Raw genomic sequence first — 21,955 nt, forward strand, 5'->3', positions numbered from 1 at the left:
ATTTTTTTTATCTGCTGTCATCCACTGTGTTATGTTACCATGCTATGAAAATTAATTTTTGAAATTCTGTGTCTGTGTCATTGTATCATACCACTATCTAAACATACTACAGCAAACATTGCAAGATTTCTTCACAATTTCATTCTAGAGAATTTTTTTTTTCAAATTACCGCCCAAAAACCCCAATTGAATTAGCTGTGAAACTTTTCATAGATCTCAACTTGTATCACTTTTTGAACTGCCTGTGAACGAAGGCAGAAATCTCATATGACACAGAATCACCTACTTCTAAATGAAACAGGGTATCAACATAGCTTAGAATCTGATATTTCATAAGTGCGGATTTAATATCTTTTTCTGTGTGCCATGCATTGGAAAATTTGTACTGGGAGGAAAGGAATTTCTGGAGCTATTGTCATTTTCATAAATTTTATTTTGTTTTCATATACACATAACCATAGTAATAGAAGGTTCCGCCTTTCAATGATTAGTTATTACAGAAGGAAAAAAATTTAAGTAGAGAGTGTTTACATATGCAAATAATAATACCATTGCTCAATTATTTTACCGCTGTATATTTATAAACAAAGAACCTTCAGCACATATGCAAATTTTTCCTTAAGTTAGTCACCCTTATCAAACTCCTGTTACTGTATCTTCTCTGTCTATATATCCCATCTTTACTTAGCTTCCATGCTATTAAGATTTTTTATATGTGCTGCATTGACATTGGAAGTAACATACTATGTTGTGGTGTGTACTGTTATTTTAATGTGTTTTTACTGCTTTAATCGTGTATTGCCTATGTCCAGGTTATTCTTGCTGTGCACTGCCTTGGTGAATTTTTAAAAAAGGCGGTAAATAAATCCTAATAAATAATTAAAAAATTATATTGCCTCTATATTAGGAAACTCATTTGAGCAAAAAGCTTCAGTAACATGAGCTGAATTTGTAAGTCCTCTTTCAGAAAAATGACTGCATAGAGGGGCCAGCTACATTACTTCCATGGACTTGAACATTGTATATTTCTATCTCATATTGTTAAGGAGAATCCTAGACAGTATCTCCATTACATCTAATACACTTCCATTATTTTGGTACAACAGTATCAAAGACAAATCTTCATTTGTAAATTACGTCTACTGGATCAAGTTAAACTGTTTTTTAAAAAAAACAAAAACTCAGTCCTCTTTACATGCTAGACTACTAGAGAATTTCCTTTTTTGGCTCCGTCTGAACCTCTCCAAGCTCCAGGGTCTCTGTCTTTGGTGGCTCCTTCGTCTTTTCCATCTTAGTGTTGCAGTGGTAGTACGCCCTGTTCGCAGAATGGCACATCAGGGCGTGTATCTGAAAGAAAATGCAGACCGCATCCGCCTTTACTTTAACACAAATCTGCCATCTGTTACAATTCCTTCCTGCAGCTGTACGACTGTGAGCTAATATCAAAACCTCCCTCGGCAATAGTTTGGCATTACTTGTTTTGCTTTGGTTAGATGTTTTGTCCGTGGATTCTCAGTTGAGTCACAAAGACTAGGTGAGGTTTCAAGAATGGAAGACTGGTCCACTGTGCCGTATGTTACCATGGAAGCAACAGAATGGATTTGAGCCTTTCGGTGAACAGATTTGGATGGCATGCAAGGCTAACACACACTTTGGACCAGAGAATTCACACAGAGTGGACCTTCAAAGCTACATGTGACTGTAGTGGTAGGCTCAGAAGATTAAATTAACGTTAGGAGTTGAAGTTTGGAGCAGCAATTAAAGACTCTGCTTCTGTGCTTCTGATCAACCAACTACAGACTGGAAGAGGTAACAAGGTCTGCTATACAGAACTCTACACCTTAGCTAGAAACTAGAACACACTATTTGGGCGGAGTGACTCATAGAGGAAGGAAATAAAATTATTTAGGACATAGATTTTAAAAAGGTATATGCAGTTAAAATTGACTTTTCACTGCATAAGTCTTATAAGTTGAAGTTCTTCTTCTCCCGCCCCTTATCATTCGGCTAAAGACTGCCCACACAAAACCATTTTGTGTTAATATGTAGTCAGACACAATAGGTGCTTTGACAGGCAGCTGTTTTCAGTGTTAACTCCACTCTCCCAGAAAGTACAGTCTAGTGGTTAGAGCAGCAGGCTGAGAACCAGGAAAAAATGCTCCTCAATTAACCAACTAGTGTAGCTGAACAAACTCAAACAACTCTCGAACATGCACATTATTGGTATATAAAGATTGTATGGGATGCTGCAGGAATTATTTTGAGTGAGTACAGAGTGTGAAGTGGTAGCTTACGAGAGTTGTCTGAGAACCAGGGAACACAGACTCAAACCCTGCCTCTCCCACTAATGCTCTATGGGCCCCCTTCACCGAGCTGTGGCAAAAGGGGGCCTGTGCTAGCATCAGTGCATGTTTTTGACATGCGCCAAGGCCCCCTTTTACCATAGCGGGTAAAAGGGAAGTCTTTCTATTTTTTGAAGAAATGGCCATGCAGCAAGTGAAGCAGTTGCCGCGTGTAGGCCATGTTGTGGCGGAGCCCTTGAGGTGGCAGTAAAGGCTTCCATGCTAACCCAGCAGTAACTGGGCAGTGCGCGGCACTGCCTGATTAGTGCCGGGTACAAACCGGTACTACAAAAATAAATATATTTTTGTTTCGCTGGATATGATGGCTCATTGAGGACGGGAACTACCGCCAGGCCGCTGCGGCAGCCCAGCAGTAGTTCCTTTATAGTGAGTGGCAAGGCTGTATTGGGCTTACTGCCGCTTTGTAAAAAGGGCCTTATGTGACCCTGGGCAAGAAACTTCACCCTCCATTGGCTAAGGTATAACTTGGGTTATAAGCCTCCTTTAGTAGGCAAAGAATTTGCATACCTGCATTGAGTTTGAATTTGGAAAAAATGAGTGATTAAACCTAAAACTCAAATCCACAATATCTAAATTTGTCTTCCTGAGTGCGGCAGTACAAATGACTGTATTACATTTCACTGTACAGGTTTCATAGGGTTAGATTTAGCCAGATGTTCAACTGCAATATCCTGACTAAAGTACCTCACTTTTCAGTAGCTCTTTACAAATCTACCCCTAATCACTGCTTAAACTGACCCCTCCCCTCCCCCCCCCCAAATCAACAAAAACCTGTGATAACTTTCTGCGATAACACACAGGAGTGGTTTTAATGGCAAATTCAGCATTCGAGAAGTACCCTTTAGCCTTCAAGATATAAGCAAGACTGCTTAGAATGAAGAGTCCTGCTCTCTGATCCATTAATTGATAAAACTTCTCTCAGAATGTTTTTTTAAACTGTAACAGTGGTCAATAGCCCTTGAAATATACTAATGGTCTTCTCTCCTAGCTTTCTGCAATAATTTGAGAATCACTGCAAGATTGAACCCCCTGAAAAATCAAAAGCTGCTCTTGTTACCAAACCTAAATTCAGGCTTCATGTACTGAGTCTATTTGTTTCTTTACAAGCTACCAACCCACTCCTGCCCATTTCCACTTCTCTGCTGTTTCCTTTCCCCCTCCACCATATACCCCCTTGCAGACAATTTTTTATTATTTAAGTCAAGCCCTTCATGGAGGTTAGGAGTGTTCTGTATGGAGCAGTGTAAAATAAAGCTACAACTTTAAAATAAAGCTACAACAGCAGTGCCCCTGAATCTGTAGATTTCAGTCACTTATCTAAATTATGGTTTTAGATGATAGGATCAAATGACAAAGGATGGCATAAGAGAAAAGAATTCACTTATGCTTAGGAAAAACAAAATTGCATGACGCTGTTTCCAACTATATTCCTTTCATACATGTCAAAACAGCATTATTCCTTTCAGAACTTGCACTTATCCAGAATAGCAATGTCTTTTTTTTTTTTTAAATAAAAACTACACCATAAAAATACCTTAATCAGATATTGCAAATGAGTTTCACTTTGGTTACTTTGGTTCTAAATACAACCATCCCCCCCCCCCCCCCCCACACACACACATACAATGTAGACGGTAATATGGCATACACTGGCTATCTCTGTATCGTTCCTGGTGAGGTGACATTTCCATCAAATGACACACAGACTAAGACTTGATGCAGAATTGTCTAAATTAAATTGTATTTATTTTCTTTAATTTCACAAAATACATATTTGTATATTTCAAACCATTCTTTATTTTGTTAAATTGGGATTCTAGATCATTTCAGATTTATTTAGTGGGATTTTTTCGGCAACTTGTTATAATGCCAATTGAACTATTATAATACAAGACTCAGTTACTTCACTTTCCCTGACCTTGATTGGTTTCTCACTTCCCCACCCCCAAAGAGACCAAGAGGTTTATTTCAGTAGCCTTGCGTTATTGCCTGCTATATCTTTTTGTTCACTGTCATATCTATGTTCTTACTGAACAGTGATATATAGGGGGGATATTATGAAAGTTAGACCCTGTGCTAAAATAACTCAACTTGTGGTAAAATAACCCAAGTTAACAGTAGCCTACATTGATAACTTCCCCCCCTTAGTGTTTCTCACTAAAGGCAGCTGATTAAGAAAATCTATTTTATGGTTCTCAACACAAACCCTTAGTAGCCACAGACTTCTCACTTTGACCTTTTCTTTAAACCATCTAGCAGTCTACTTGGCTAGCAGTTTAAAGGATGATATTTGCCTGTCCACAAAAGGGACTGCACCTTACATTTAAAGAATGCATATCATCCGTTCAAAATGCCAAACATCTTGTTTGGATCATACAAAGAAAAGATGGGATTTCGTCATAATTCTACTCAAAGGAAAAGGTGGACCTTATCTGTCTTTGCAAAACACTAAGGGGTCATTTAGTAATGGTCAGCATGCACTAACCATTAGTAAGTGAACCCCTAAATTCAAACATTGACAGTTTATACAGAACCAGCCAGTTTAATTATGTGACTCTTCAGTGATCATTCTAGGCATATGCTATTAACTCTGCTAAGTATTTTAACACTTTCTGGTCTCATTTGTTATGTCCAAAATTGATTCGATGTATGGATGATTTTGATACTTGCCTTTACTAACTGGCCTTTTGTGTATCCCCCCAGATTAATTCTTTGATCTGGTCCTAATCACTTTTGAGACAATTTGAAACAAGTTACAAAAATAATATTGTGAAACTTGAATCATTTTGGTGCTTAGCTAATCTCATCTTACAGTAAATCACCTCTTTCCAACTTGATGCTTGAAAAGGTCTAAGCATTTGTTTGCTAGTACTTATACGCTTGTGTATTGGAACAGGTATAGTCAGGTCCAGTCAATCATACATAAAGAAGGTCAGATTTAATTTCCACTATAGTCAGAAACATATCAAGATCCTCAATTTACAGGCTATTTACTTTCAAAGAAAACATCACCCAATGAGAGGAGCACCATTTTGAAGAAGAAACAGATTCAATATACACAAGCTGTTAAAGAAAACATGAGATACCATCAGATACAGACCAAAGAGTTACTATATATCTACAAGAGGGACCTATAGAGTTACACTATCAGTAATAGCCTTTTTAGAATGACCTCTCTTTTCAGTTCTAGTGTCCATCTCTTCCACACTGCTTAAATTTTGCAGATGTGTCATGGAGATATATACTTCAGGAGAAACAAGTGGACAGAAAAAGCTAATGTTCATTTTATGTTCTGTGTGGAAAATGTAAAGCCAAGATCCCTCTTTGTGTAAACAGACACCAAACCCCCTTGTGCTTTAAGCAGGATCAGACAAATTAGAAATAAATAATTCCTCCACAAATTGGTGGATCGTCAGGGTTAGTGCTCTTTTCCCATATCGGAAAGATCCTTGCTCTAACCCACTTCACCCTTACTGCAGTAAGCAATTCAGGGTAAATTATTTAGGTAACATAGAAAATCTTCCCTTTTTCCCCCTTCACCTATAAAAAGAAAGATATGGTCAAGTTCTCTCCCTTAATAGCAAAGAATATCTCTCATATTCCCAGAGATAGTAGGGCATCAGAGTTCTTTCTCTCTCTGCGTAACAGATTATAACTGTCTCTGAGATTGCCCAACAGTAGCAAAGACAATAATGATGTTTTAGCTTTTCAGATCTCTGTTGGGAAATTTAGAGCAAATTCTAATTTTTTGGCTTTTATTTGATTGGGAAAGAAGTTCTCCCCATTGGTTTTTTCATATTCAGTGTGACTTGCTGTGAAATAGTATAGCTATTCAAGTATGCAGAGAGACAACAACTCTACATAGATGTAAGGAAATACCCATTGTCTGACTCTATCTAAACTCATTGAGTTTTGTTCCAAAACGTAAGAGGAGGGACACTTGGCAATGAAGGCGTAGAAAGTTAAGGAAGAGGCTTGGTGTCGTGGCTGTTTTGTTAAAGCTCCAATGTTAGAGAGAAAAAGGTTTTTGTATCTCAGCTCCTCATTGGAGATTAGAACTTTGTACTGTCGCTTCGGCCCATGACTTTGAGCACAGCAAAGTTGTGAGTGGCGGCTATCATGAATGTGAGCTGTAAAAAAATTGAGTGAGAGAAAAGGAAGGGGGAGAGAGAAAGCAAGAGTAAAAAAAATCGTACATGACGTAGTTATGACCATAAACAAACCTTCTTCAAATTCTAATCAGAAAACACACTATAGGTACTCTGTGGTTATGTACATCCTGTTAAATTGTTCAGTTATCCACGTTAACTCATAATTTGTATTGCTGAGTAGGAGAAATACCAGGTTTATCAGCATCTTATTTCATTTGTAAAGGCAGAGAACTGAAATATACCGAAAATGGCCACTGAACAACTGGCTCAAGTCTGTAAATTTTCTAATTGGCTTATCTAAACTCTAATGGATTCTGGATGATGCCAGCAGAAGAGCTTTCTTGTCTTTCAACTAAACACCCAACTGCTTTGAGGAACACTTTAAACCTACAGAATCGAGTATACTGCCTGTGCAAGTAAGCCTTCAAGCTGCTATACCTCTTCCATTACACTATATCCTATAGTAGCTCTTGGGTTAGGAACAGAATGTGTCAAGATAAAAATAATTTACTTACCAGTGAAATAAGTGTTGCAGCGGCACCAACAAATGCAGCAATAAACAGATGAAATGTCATTTGAAACTAAAAGAAAATGAAACATAAGCATTGAACTTTATTTATTACAATTGTTTTTATTCTGCATTATCTAAATATTCTAAGTGGGTTCTAAATAAACATACATAAAATTAAAACATACATATTAAAATTTCATACAGTATACAGTTTACAAATATTAGTTAGACCCATGATAAATCCATTAGACCAACTTAAATTTGGTCAAACACCTGCAAAAATAAAAAAAAGTCTTCAATAATTTTATGAATTCTTTGACTCTCCTATGTTATCACTTTTTACAAACTTATATGCTCCGTGTTTAAGTTTTTGACACAAATCCTTGCTTCAGCTTTTGAAGTCTGATTGAGAATGAATCATTTTTTAATAGCCAACCTATCCTAATCTGATCGCATTCCTTCATGTGCGAGCTTCCATCTGGAGCTGAAGATACATTTCTGTAGAGATAAGAGCGTAATTGGTAACTATACTTATTCAGTTGTTCCCATCCTTATGGTAATAATGCTAAACTACTGAATTATTGTTTTTGTGGTTGCAGAAAGGAGTGGATTGTGTGCCAGCAAACTATTTGACCGTGGAGTAATGTAAATGATGTAAATTAGCTAAGAACTGCAGTTAGTACCCAGATTCTTGTGATAAATCTATAGGATTTGCTATTTCCACTGAGAAGTCAGTAGCTTGCTTTAATGTCTTATGAAAAAGCATTGCTCAGCACAGTACGGTACCTGCTTGAATATATTGCCACAGCGCTGTGTAACCAGGATTTTATGAAGCCTATGGTCAAATGTGCATTAATATACATAGTTGAAAATAATGAGAAATTGTTTCACTGGTAACCTTTGCTTACCATCATAGGCGCCCGGTATTGGAGGCTTGCCGCAGCGACGGTGGTGTGCCTGCCTGCCCGCCCCGCTGCCAGCGCTGATTCCCCCGCTGGCGCTGCCGGCGTTCGCGCTTTAAAAATGGCCGCCGAGACTTCCAGCAGCCTCGTGAGACTTCTGTAAGTCTCGGTGGCCATTTTGAAGCGTGAACACCGGCAGCAGCAGCGCCAGTGGGGGAGAGTCAGCACTCGCAGTGGGCAGGCAAAACTGCCTGCCTGCCCGGCGCCTGCCCCGAAGAATTTGAAGAGTCAGGATCCGGAGGGAGGGAGGAGAATTCATGCAGGGCAGGGGAGAGGAGGGTCACTGGAGGGTAGGGGAGAGAAGGATCACTGGACATGGGTGGATGGAGGGCAGGGGAGAGGAGGGTCGCTGGGCATGGGTGCATGCAAGGCAGGGGGAGAGAAGGGTCACTGCTGGACATGGGTGGATGGAGGGCAGGGGATAGGAGGGGAGAGAGAAGAAATGCTGGACATGGATGGAGGGAAGGGAAAAGCGAGGAAGGAGATGAGATGAGGGAAAAGGAAGAGAGGAGAAAACCTGCATGTGGATGAAGAAAATAGGCAGAAGCTGAGGACCAGAAATGAAGAAGAAAGGCAGAAAATAAAAGAAATAAATGGAAAGGAAGCCCCGGAAACGGAGTTAAGAGGACAGATAGTAGCAGAATCGGATACTGGGCCAGCATGATCAGAAAAACAAAGTCACCAGACAACAAAGGTAGAAAAAATCATTTTATTTTCATTATAGTGTTTGGAATATGTCCACTTTGAGAATCAGGTGCGCACCATTAAAAGTTTATATTTATTTACTTATGTATGGCATTTTATCCCATATTAAACATGAATTAGGATGTTTTGTGGCTCTACATGAGAATTGTGATATTATGATCCCTTGTTTCATATTGTTGACAGTCTGCATTTTCCGTATGGGTGGTATATTGGTGTATTAGGTTTTGCCCAGTGTAATATTAATGGTACAGTAAGGTTCTGTGTGTGTTTTTGCACAAAGTTGTGCATAGTGTTTTGCAGTTGAGCGATTGTGGTTAGAATATGCTTTGAGCAACCACTTTATTCTTTGACATATGATACATAGCTAATATCTAAATTTAATAAAAGGTATTAATTGTGACTTTTATTTTTTCTGTGTGTTATCAGACAATTATGGATTTAAGCTCCACCCCTGGCCCCACCCCTAACCCCGCCCCCTTTAGCCTCCCCAAACAGTTGGGCCACCGACCGCCTATGCTTACCATGTAACATGTGATACCAGTGCCATTGATTTTTTTGTATACTTGGGGCCCTTTTTCTGAGTCAAGTAGGCGCCTACACTTGTTCTACGCACATCAATTTTGAACTACTGCCCAGCTACCGCATGGCCCAGGCGGTAATTTTATTTTTGATGCCCGTCTGCCAGAAAATATTTTTTATTTTCTGGTGCATGGCGCTAACCAGGCGGTAATCGGCATTGTACGCGTGCTGACAATTACCGCCCAGTTAACGTGTGAGTCCTTACCACTAAGTCAATGGGTGGCGGTAAGGTCTCAGGCCCAAAATAAACACGCACCAATTTTCATTTTGCCACACGTCCATTTTCTGCCAAAAAAAAAGAGGCACTGAAAAATGCCCAATATATGCGTCTACACCAGCATAGGCCATTTTTCGGCGCACCTCAGTAAAATATCCCCTTGTAATTTAAAACTCCTTGAGCCAATATTATTTTCCACATAAATCTAATTTTTACATCTTTAAGGGCCCTGTTTACTAAGCCGCGTTATAGGCATGTTAGAATTTTTAACGCGCGTTAACCATGTACGCACCTACTCAGCATTTTTCTGTAACCTGGATGGGCCAAGTTCCAGGTCTAAATACAGGCCCTCATATTTTTGGACACGGACAGACCTTTCCCTTCTGCAATCTGAGTTCTGTAACTGGAATTGAACGTCCATATTTTGACCCCTCCCTAGTCCAACCCAAAGCATACTCAGACCACACCCCCTTGCCATATGTATGTACTGCAGTTTTAGATGACCATATCTTGGCTTTATAAAATTGGGATTTGGACTTCCGTGCAATAGGAACATCTAAATGTCAGTTTTCAGACATCCAAAACACAAACAGAGCGTCTAAAATAAGCATGATAACTGTGTACTACTGTAATTTTCATGACATGTTAGCAGATAGCACTGTTAATAATTAACAGTTAATGAGAGATGTTGCTGTCAGTAGTCACTAGTAGACATGTGGTTTAAAGAAGGGGGTACAAGGGTTTCATTCGTCAGTTAAAGGGGTATGAGAAGCAAAAGAAGGTTAATAACATCTGATTTAGAGGTCCACACTGAAAGAGTTTGTCTGATTAACTTTTGGAGTTTGCTGAACAAATTCCTGAAGCTGAAATCCCCCCCCCCCCCCCCCCCCCCACCAACCCCACCACCACCATAACACTCACACAGATAAATTGTGACCAGACATTTATCCACTAAAAAACAAATCTAGTACTGGGGGCTTTCCCAGAGTGCAGACTAGCCAAAACTGTCTAAGTAAGTTAGGCTGCCCAAATAGCAGACCTAAATTTAAACAGACAGTTTTGTCTAGAAAATGTTAGGGTGGATATTTAGCCCAAGCAGATTTGGGCTGAATATTCAGATAAAGTTAACTGAAAAATTAATCTGGTTAGTTTTATCCAAACATGGTAGGCTGAATATCAACCTCTTAACAATATTATCTCAGTTTCCTCCATGACCACCAAATCATCTTATTCCATCATTGCTCCTTTAATTTGTGATGTACAAGGAAAAACAGGGTAGGTCTGTACCAATTCAATTCCAGCACAAGGGTAAAATAAATGAGTTTATTGACCAAACTCATAAATAAATTGATAAAACAGACTCGATGCAGATCTGTGTTTTGGCACATAAGCGCCTGCCTCAGGAGTCAACAAATCAGCTCTTGCAGCAGCATCAATCTGAAGTTTCCCAGCTAAAGTTAAAGATTTGTTGACTCCTGAGGCAGGCGTTTGTGTGCCGAAACGCAGTTCTGCATCGAGTCTGTTTTATCAATTTCTTCTAAGAGTCAATAAACTCATTTATTTTAATCCTTGTACTGGAATTGGTTCTCCCCCACTTTCTCTTTTTCTCTAGTGCTGAGGGATGTGCCAGATCTAGGCATGTGTGTGGGGGACATAGAGAGGGAAGGGCTAGATGTATGTGTATGGGAGGGGGACAGAGAGGGACATGTTAGCTGTAGGTGTGTCAATATGTAGGGTAGAAAGAGATGGCAGTGTGCATGGGGGGGACAAGAGAGAGAAAAGGGATGGCTGTATGTGTGTTGTGGGGAGGGGTCAGAAAGAAGTGGTGAGAGTATACTGTATGAGAGAGATGGACAGGCTGGCCATGTGCATTGGGATAAATGAGACAGGTTGGCTGTCTGTAGAAGGGGCAGAAAGGGACATGCTAGCAAAGAGAGGTGCGTGGTCATTTGGGAAAGAGACAGGGAGGGGGGGACAGGCTGGCCATGTTCATTTGGCAGGGGAAGAGAGAGAGATTGGTTGGCTGTGTGTGAGGGAGAAGGGGCAGAGTCCGACATACTAGCTGTAGATATGTGAGTATGTGGGGTAGAAAGAGGTGGCAGGTGTGCATAAGGAGAGGGCAAAAGAGAGGGAAGGGCTGATCAGGTGAATGGGGGTGGTCAGGGTGTGTGAGGAGGGAGCAGAAAGAGATGGAAGTGTGCATTGGGTGAGAGGAGGTAGAGAGATGGGTAGGCTGGCTGTATACATGGGGGTGGGGAAGAGAGGGGGAAAGGCCAGATGTGTATATTGGGGGCAAAGAAAGAAAGAGATAGTTTTGTTTTACTGCTTTATATATTAAATTCTACCATGGTCACTATACCCCTATACACTTATAAATCTTTATCTGCTGTCTAATTATGTTGTAGGCTTTTTCAAGATCATACATTTCAGTTTAAAATATGTTTTCTGGCATTTCACAGACATGTGGTCAGTGCCCAATGACTGGAAAATATGACAACTTTGAAAAATGTGGGCTGATATGCCACAAGGATCAGGCAAGCTTGAAAGGGTGCCCTGAAATGTTTTTTTTAATGTTGAGAAGCACTGTCCTAATGTATCATGCTAGGGTTGTCAGAAATCCCTCCTGGAACTGGGTAACTTGGCAGCTACAAAACTCCCTCATATTCACTCTACTGACCCAATAACATAGCTGCCAAGTTACCCATTCCAGGTCAGTTCTGGAATTCTGACAACCTTATCCTAGTGCATTATGGGACCTACAGCACTGATTTCAATGAATATAATCATGGACTACAAATACTGCACTGCTCTGGGATGTAAGTTTAAAACCAGAACCGGCCAAAAAGTCTCCCTCCTGGAATGACTAACTTGGCAGCTCTGAAATAAAGTCTATCTCATTGAAATTCTGCCCCATATTTTTGGGTTGTACAATGATTTTATATGTCCAAAACGATCTCTTCAAGTGGCCTGACACCCACTTAAGTGCTTTGAAGTCCTACTTTGTTACTTTTATGTTACAATTGGCTGTCTGACATGAGCATTTATTTTAAAAGAAATCATTTTAGTAGATTTCCAGATCTCCTGAAATGATCAAAGCCAGTTACTTTTAATTATATTTTAGATGTAATAATTGAGCAATTCTACTGTCTACTCACCTCACTTGTCTTGCAAATGGATAGAAGGTTGGAGCCACACACCCTTCCTGGAAAAGCATTCCATGGAAGGACACCTAAAGAGATGGAAAATTATATAATTTGAATTAGTTAATCTAAGGTTAGCTATCCAGTAAAATACAGCATATGGGAAGAGTTCCCTAAGCAATGGAAGAGCTGTACAGATGGATTTTATCGCAAACATAATTCACTGATAACCCAGAGCCTCAAGCAGGAACTTTCATCCATTTTGCTTTGATGGCTGCATATGAACCACTACAAAAATATTCTTGCAGATTTATAACTTAAACAATTTCTCATGTATAAACACTCTTTTCTATTATGAATGTTGTAAGACTAGAACAACTCCAATATTTATAGGACATAAATGTGAAGCTGACACTTTCCTTTTAACTAATTTTCTCCTTTTATGTATTCCATTGTACCAAAAAGACCCAATGTGCATCAACATCCAAGATGGATCTCACAAGTTAATAGCCTGTGAAGTCAACTTCTAGCTCACACTGTAATAGCATCACCTATGTCTCTGAACAGTGCCAGCACAAGTGAAATGGGCAGTTGATTATTCCTTTCCTATTCGTAGCTTAAAAAAATATATACTGGAATTAGAAAAGATTCCAAGAAGGGTGACCAGAATGATTAAGGGGATGGAATTCCTCTCATATGAAGAAAAGCTTAAGAGGTTAGGACTCTTCATCTTGGAAAAGAGACGGTTGAGTCTACAAAATCTAGTGTGGTATAGAATGGGTAAATGTGAATTGATTGTTTAGTCTTTTGAAAAGTAATAAGACTATGGGATATTGTATGAAGTGACATTGTAATACTTTTAAAATGAATTGAAGGAAATATTTTTTTTACGCAACAAATAGTTAAGCTCTTTAACTTGCTGCCAGAGAATGTGGTAACACCAGTTAATGTATCTGGGTTTATAAAAGGTTTAGACAAGTTCCTGGAGGAACGTCCACAATCTGCTACTTAGATAGACATGGGGAAAGCCACTACTTATTCCCTGGGATCGATAGCATGGTCTCTTTCTACTCTTTGGGATTCTTATTGTGACCTGGATTGACCACTGTTGGAGAGGCAACAAAAGAGAGTCCAAATCTCCCGCAAAAACACACAAAGAAACAACAAGTCAAGCGGAGGAGATCCAGAAAGACCAGACTGTATTCACAGATGTTGACCAAAAGTGATTTATTAGGACCCTACACGGTCCGTGTTTTGGCCGAAAGGCCTTCCTCAGGGGTCTTCAAATTGGCAGATACAGATAATCCAATCAAAAGAGCTTATGAGGTAAAGCGATCTGGACTAGACTCAGGATAAAAAAACGCCAAAACTGTCTGAATGCAGCGTAAGCTACCGAGTCTGTCAGACCGTGTAGGGTCCTAATAAATCACTTTTGGTCAACATCTGTGACTTCAGTCTGGTCTTTCTGGATATCCTCCGCTCGACTTGTTGTTTCTTTGACCACTGTTGGAAGCAGGATACTGGGCTAGAAGGGTCATCATTCTGACCCAGTATGGCCATTTGTGATCTTATGTTACCCCAAAGCACTGCAAATTCTGCATATATTGCCCTCTTCGCCAGATGAAAGCCTGTGGCCAAAAACAGAGCTATCACAAGGGGTGGGCATGCATTCTCTTGTGAGCTAGTCTGTGAGCACACAAGCTTGAAATGGAAGAGGCACATCTGCATTTGCATTGGTACCCCACATTTTCCATACTGCTGTTTGTCCACTGAAAGCATTGGATCTCTTGTGTGGCAAGTGAAAGCAACCCAGCTAAAAAATTTTAACAATTCTCCTGCGGATTCTCCTCATTTATGCTGAGTAGTACTGTACAAAATGCTCACCATACATCCTGGCATCAGCACAAAGAGTACTTATACTGGCAGAGGTCTTGCTGGGGAAGGCAATAGAATTGCAAGTTGTCCAAGTGTTGAAGAAAATGTAGACAGGCACAGCAGAGCAAGCGAACACCAAAATCCATAGAAGAGTCACTGCGTAGGTTACACCAACAAACTATACAGTTACAGAAAAAGACAGAGGTTATGACAATGTGAGCGGGAGAATCCATTTTTAAAACACAAGATTGCAGACTGAGATCTGCTACATAGCGAGTTGAGTTTTCAAAAGCTGTGTGCTCAATGGAAAGGAATCTATCATTCTAGAACAGACCTGCTTTTGTCCATATTTCCATTGGAGATATTCCAGGGACAGGGGTTATGACATAACAGCATCATTTAATATTCTAAGTCATAGTATTCTTCTTGGCAACTGTAGGTTTAGGTGGCTCAGTTATTGACTGGTCTGGTAGAACTCAAATTTTCTGATAAATTGGCTTCTGATCTACTTTCAATATAGGCATTCCATAAGGACCAATACTTTCAGCTTTTGTATTCAATGTTTATATGCATCTTCTTTGTACTATTTTGAAATAAAGTGATGTGGTAGCCAAGTTAGTTCACTTTTAAAGGCAATAAATAGAAATAAAACAAAACAGAGAAAAGAAAGGGTAGTGTGAAGAAGGGTGCTGTATCAGAGAAACAAGCCAGATGCTAAAGATGAGATTTAATCTACATAGACATCATATGAAACATGACAAAATGCAAACCAGGATGTCACTTCTGTGGGACAGCACTTTACAAAACCAGAACACTGCATCAATGACTTTATGGTGAGAATACGAAATTTAAGACAATCCAGGAACGTAAAATCTTTAAAGTCAAAATGATGAACTATTTTGATACCCACCAGACAGAACTTAGCAAAGATCTGGGTTTTCCAGCTCATTATAAACCATAAAATTCTACTGCTCTGTCACCGTCTTTCAGCTATCCATCTCTTCCTGTCTCTCACCTAACCCACCCTACCCTCTTCCCGTGAGACTGTCCTTGGAATGCTGTTGTGTTTCACTTATATATTCTGATATTTGTTAACATTTGCTCATTTCTGATTTGAAGAAGGGTTACCTTCAAATGCTAATCAAAAAATGTATTATGTTAGGCCTATAAAAAAGGTATCACCTTATTTTCTTTTCTATGTTTTGTTTTATTTCTATTTATTACTATTTTGAAGGAACTGGATGTCACCTATAAATTGTATGCTGAAGATGTCTTATTCTTTTGTCCTTTTAAGGATAGTTTGGATGATCCCTTTCCCAGAATGAAAATTAGTCTGCAAAGGATACAGTCATGGATGATAAATAATCCATTGGTGCTAAATCAGAGAGTCATATCTGCGCTAGATTACTTTTGCCTAATCTTCCTGAATACCTTGATGTTGGAAACATTCCTATTCCCTTGTGTACACAAATAATATTAGATTTGTCTCTTACTTTTCTTAAGATTCTTATTTCAATCTCATATTACACATGGCAGTTATGCAGAAGATTGAAAATTATTTTGTCCTTTCCAGTTTTAGATCAGTTCTTCAGACAGTGATGTTGATGTTTAGATTATTGTAACTCTGTTCTAAAATTTGCCATCAACTGTGTATAAAGCGTTACAACCTGCACAAAATTCAGCGGCTAGGTTTCTGACAGGATCTTCTCACTTTGATTATATCAGCCCAATATTATCTTCTCTGCACTGGCTGCCAATTTTCTGGCAAGTCAAGTTTAAAATGCTTTTCTTATTCATAAAACTTTCTCTGAAGATGCCCCTCATTATTTATTTTCATCATTAAGACCATGTGTTCCTGCCTGATCTCTGCAATCTGAAACTACTACAAGGCTTCAACTACCTCCCACATGATAATATCATCTTATTGAAACATGAAATAGGTCATTTCCATTAGCTGAAGCATTTGAGTGGAATAACTTACCTTACGCACTTTCAGCAAGTGCTTGAAAGCAGTATTATTCAGTCAAGCCTTTTCCTTTTCTGCCGGAATCGTTTTACTGAGCTGATTAAATAGCATTTTGTATTTTTAATGATGGAGAAGGAATTTTACTTTTAATCTTGCAAATTTTGGGGCCCTTTGACTAAAGGGTTGTCGCATGGCTGCAGGCAGTCCGGAACTACCGCCGGCTCAATGCTGCCTGCAGCGGAAGCTCCGCCTCGAGTGTGCAGCATTTCCAGCACCATTTCTAACTTTTACCATCAGGTTACCACAGGAACCCTTACTGCCACCTCAATGGGTGGTGGTAAGTGCTCCCTGCTGCAAGGTTACGCAATGAGTAATCTTACCGCTTGGCCATTTTTTTAGGGGCTTTTTAAACCTGCAGTAGGAAAAAAGGCCCTGGCGCACGGGAAAAATGGCCCCCACCCTACCGCAGGGCCCTTTTTACCACAGCTTGCTAAAAGAACCCTTTTGTCCTTTGTCATATTATCTCTTGTTTGTTTTACATTGATGTATACTATCAGGCTCATTTTCGAAAGAGAAGGACGCCCATCTTTCCACACAAATCGGAAGATGGACGTCCTTCTCACAGGGTCGTCCAAATCGGTATAATCGAAAGCCGATTTTGGACGTCCCCAACTGCTTTCCATCGCAGGGATGGCCAAAGTTCAAGGGGGCGTATCGGAGGCGTAGCAAAGGCGGGACTTGGGCGTGCCTAACACTAAGACGTCCTCGACCCATAATGGAAAAAAAAAGGACATCCCTGACGAACACTTGGACGACTTTACCTGGTCGTGTTTTTCTCACGACCAAGGCACAAAAAGGTGCCCAAAATGACCAGATGACCACTGGAGGGAATCAGGGATGACCTCCCATTACTCCCACAATGGTCACTAACCCCCTCCCACCCTCAAAAATATCTTTCAAAATATTTTTTGCCAGCCTCAGATGTCATACTCAGCTCCATCACAGCAGTATGCAGGTCCCTGGAACAGTTTTAGTGGGTGCAATGCACTTCAGGTAGGCGGACCCAGGCCCATCCCCCTACCTTACGTTTGTGGAGGAAACGGCGAGCCCTCCAAAACCCACCAGAAACCCACTGTACCCACATCTAGGTGCCCCCTTCAACCGTAAGGGCTATGGTGGTGTTGTACAGTAGTTGGTAGTGGGGTTTGGGGAGGGGGGGTTGGAGGGCTCAGCACACAAGGTAAGGGAGCTATGTACCTGGGAGTAATTTATGAAGTCCACTGCAGTGCCCCTAGGATGCCCGGTTGGTGTCCTAGCATGTCAGGGGGAGCAGTGCACTACAAATGCTGACTCCTCCCATGACCGAAGGGCTTGCATTTGGTCGTTTCTGAGATGGATGTCCTTGGTTTCCATTATCGCCAAAAATCAAAAATGACCAAGTCTAGGGACGACCATCTCTAAGGACGACCAAAATTTCAAGATTTGGACGTCCCTGACCGTATTATCGAAACGAAAGATGGACGTGCATCTTGTTTCGATAATACCCCTGCATCGGTACGTTTTGCGAGGACGTCCTCATCAAAACTTGGATGTCCCTTTCGATTATGCCCCTCTATGTATGTAAACCTGTATTCTACCTAGAACTTGTGGATAGATCGGATCATAAAAGATTTTAAGTGAATAAAGTAAAGCATGTGTTGGTTTAGCTACAGAAATAACTCAGAGAAAAAGCAGACACTGATCTCTACAGATACTTTTTCATTGGAAAAAGTTTAAAGGGAAGTCTAATCATAGTTTCCTTTGATGAACTGGTGAAAAAACTGCAGGTAAAAACAATTCACACTTTACATTTGCCTGTTCAGATTTGAAAATTGCTCCATAAAATATAGAATTACCACAAATACAATTATAACAAGTCTATCCAATATGACTGAGCAGCTTGCTACCCACAGTATATAAAACTGGCATTTTGGTGCTAAAAGAATACCAAAGTAATTGCAATGTTCTATCATGATCACTTTTATTTAAGCACAGTCTGGTATTTAGAGCATTTAAACCTTAATTAAGATCACCTTGTCTGGATGTCCTAGCCATTTTCCTATACAATGACACAACCGCTCCAAAGAGTGAACTGGCTGATGGGCTCTGGAACCCCTCCCCTTCACCGGGCCCCCTGTTATCGTAGCAGTGAGGCCTTTGCCGAAGATTGTGGTCTTAAAATCTCCAAAGATGTGTCTGATAGCCGTGGTGGTATAGAAACCCTCTGCCAGCAGGAGGGCCCCATACAGAAAGAAAAAGGCAGCAGTTCCATAGATCACATACTGGAATGCATTGATCCTAAACAGACAGAGAAAGGTGAATTACATGGTGACACACATTCTTAGCACTGTCATTCTCAGACTTGGGGAGGGGAGATGTTTGCTGTAACTGTTTAAAAAAAATCATCTCTTTTGTGACCTGAAAAATTTGAGAACCACTTGTTTATGGTACATGAATGTGCAGTCCTTTTAAAAAAATTATTATTACTATTTATTTGGTTCCGGAAAGTACACTCTTTGCAAATGAATGTGCGCCACGGGGCGAAATTCTATAAATGGTGCTCAAAATTCAACACTGAAAAAAATCAGTGCCAAATGGTATTCTATAATTGGTGCTCTAGTACCGTCATCCTCTTACAGAATAGCACGTAGCACTGCGATTCACGCTAATCCTTGGCTGCGAGAAGTTACACCAGCTGAAACCGGGTGTAAATTCTGGCATGCATGTTGGGCACGGATCCCCTGAATTCTATAACAATGTGCGCATTTTAAGGGAATGCCCCTGGTCTTTCCATGCCCCTCCCATGGCCACTTCCCCTTTGCCGATCCATGTGGAATCACGTAGGCACTATTCTATAAATGGGCACGTGTGTTTTCACATGGATACACTACTTCTGCCCCATTTCAACGCCTTGCATCCGTTAGAATGTTTTTTTGCACCAAAAATGTGGTGCAGAAGTAGTGGCTAATGTTCAGCACCATATATAGAATTCCCCCCATGTGTAAAGAGGGCATAGTCTTCTTAAACAGTGCACACTCTTTCCCAGTAGTGCATGCATGTGTGAACCATCATGTATGCATGCACACACTCTCAGAAATGAGCACACATTCCTTAAAAGGTGGGCATTGTCTTTGCACTTTAAGAAACGTGCATTCTCTTTACACATAGTCCCCGGGATTCTATATATGGTGCCTTGATTGCCACGTGGAAATCGAAGTGTATTCCATAACAATGCACATAACTTAATTAGTTAACAATCAGCGCTGATAATTGGATGTTAACAAGCAATTATCAGCACTAACTGGCATTAATTAAAATTTATGCGCACTACTAATCGTATTCTGTAATGTGGTGCCCCTAAATTCTAAGACGCATACAGTAGTTGAAAAGTGGGCGTGGTTATGGGCATGGACTGGGTGGGTCATGGGTGTTTCTGCAATCTATGCACATTGTTATAGCATACACCCCCCATGCCTAATTTAGGTGTCGGGATTTACACCAGGTTTTAGTTGGCATAATTGACCGTGTCTAAATGTAGTCTTGTGGAGCAGTACTTGGTGTATTCTATAATGTACACCTAAATTAAAGTGTACTTTATAGAATACAGTCTGATTTCCACACGGAAATCAAGACACCATATATAGAATCTAGCCTAGTATACACTCTTTAAGAAGAGCATCAATAGCTATGAATGGTTACTTTTAAATCTGTTTATTTTCTAGATGGATTGTTGTGAAAATTTGATGTTTAATTTATTTTGTATATATTATTTTATGTTTGTATTTTTTGTAAGCTGCTTAGTTTTAGGTGAGCTATAAGTTTTAAAAATAAATAAATAAATAGAAACACAAAAACACTATCGAATATACAAATCACCCCATTTTATGACAGTTTTCTTATATCAAGGAATTCAGTTTGTGTCACTCAATCTATGTCTTCAGAAGCAAAAAGGAGTTTATCTTCACAAAGAAACCAGTTCCGTCCAGTAGCCTAATCAGACAATGGTTCTTTCTGCTGTACTCCAGTGTCTCACACCTAAATTTCTCCAGCATCAATTGTCTATAGATCAGGGCTGTACATTTAATGTGTTAATAACATGATTAACGCATTAAGGGGCCCTTTTACAGAGCGATGGTAAGCCCAAAGCGAGCTTACCACTCACTCTTCCGGGACTACTGCTGGCCCAACGCACATACCATTTCCAGGGAAAAAAGAAAAACCCCAGAAATGGCTTGCGTGGTGGTAACCCAGTGGTAATCTAGCGCAGGAGCCCTTATTATCACCTCAGAGAAACAGGAGGAGATGGTGATCATGGAGGGGAGAAATAGTGATCAGGGAGGGGAGGGGAGATAAGAGATGGTGCCTATGGAGGGTAGCGAACGGAAGAGAAGAGAAGAGAGACAGGAAGTGATGGCGCCTATGGAGGTGAAGGGAAGGGAAAAGAAGAGAGACAGGAGGAGACTGTGCTAATGGAGGGGAAGGGAAGGAAAGGGGAGGGGAGAGAAGAGAGACAGGAGTAGATGGTGTCCATGAAGGGGAAGGGAAGAGAGAACGGAGGAGATGGTACCCTTGAATGGAGGGGAAGGGAAGAGATGGAAACTAGACAGATTTGAAAAGAAGGAAAAAATGGATGAAAGTTGAAAGATGGATATAGGGCAGGATGAGAAAGAGGAGAAAAAAAAAAAGAAAGAAAAAGAAATATTGAATAGACAGGAGGCCCTGGAAGCAGAGTTCAAAGCACAGGGAAGCAGAACCAGAGACAGGGAATGAGATGATTGGAAAGATAAAATCACCAGACAACAAGGGTAAGATAAATTATTTTACTTTTAGTTTAGTAATTGAAATATGTCAGTTTTGAGAATTTACATCTGCTATGTATATATTGCACTGTACAGGAGGAGAAGTGAGGGGGGGGTGCTTTATGCGATTAATCGTGCAATTACAAATTTTATTTGATGTACAGCCTTAGTATAAACAAGGTTGTCCTGTATTATCCCCTACTAAGTATTACAGGACAGACTTTTAAATCCAGCACTGTCTTGACTCAATCTTACACAAAGGGGTCTGCTCAGATCTCCAAAGCCAGAGGGTTGATTATGCTATGTCCAGAAATTAAATAAGGTGGAGGCAGAAAGAACACATGCAAATGAAACCTGCATTTAAAAAAATACCACATTTCTTCAGAGATATACGTAACTTGCTAACTATAATAAATGATGCCATTTAATTTTTATTCAAGCACAGAAATAAAGGTTGACAAACAAAAAAACATAATAGAAGATGTTACCTTTTCATTGGACTAAATCTATAGGGGGCAGTTCTGTAACTGGATGCCCCGAGGCTATGAGGTAGGAGCTTATCTGTAATGGATCCTAGTGGGCCGATATTCAGACTGTGGGGTGGGAGCCGGGCTACCTCCTTCAGTCAGCACGGTGCCTGGATAGTCA

The 21,955-nt window shown here is 40.2% G+C and overlaps 1 protein-coding gene across 2 annotated transcripts in view; it reads right to left on the reverse strand.

The window, feature by feature from the left end:
• Positions 1-817: 817 nt before the first annotated feature.
• PLP1 (proteolipid protein 1) overlaps positions 818-21,955 on the reverse strand; it is a 56,166-nt gene continuing 35,028 nt past the window's right edge. Inside the window, exons 3-7 of one of the 2 annotated variants that reach the window (XM_030210225.1) lie at positions 18,542-18,806; positions 14,513-14,681; positions 12,644-12,717; positions 7,030-7,095; positions 818-1,347 (exon numbers count right to left, since the gene is read on the reverse strand). In XM_030210225.1, the coding sequence (XP_030066085.1) occupies positions 1,207-1,347; positions 7,030-7,095; positions 12,644-12,717; positions 14,513-14,681; positions 18,542-18,806 (715 nt within the window). In that variant the 3' untranslated portion in view covers positions 818-1,206. Of the gene's footprint in view, positions 1,348-4,106; positions 6,494-7,029; positions 7,096-12,643; positions 12,718-14,512; positions 14,682-18,541; positions 18,807-21,955 lie in introns of those variants that run through there. The other variant, XM_030210226.1, reaches the window with a different exon arrangement.

This window comes from Microcaecilia unicolor, chromosome 7 (assembly GCF_901765095.1).
Source record: "Microcaecilia unicolor chromosome 7, aMicUni1.1, whole genome shotgun sequence".
NCBI classification, from domain to species: domain Eukaryota; kingdom Metazoa; phylum Chordata; class Amphibia; order Gymnophiona; family Siphonopidae; genus Microcaecilia; species Microcaecilia unicolor.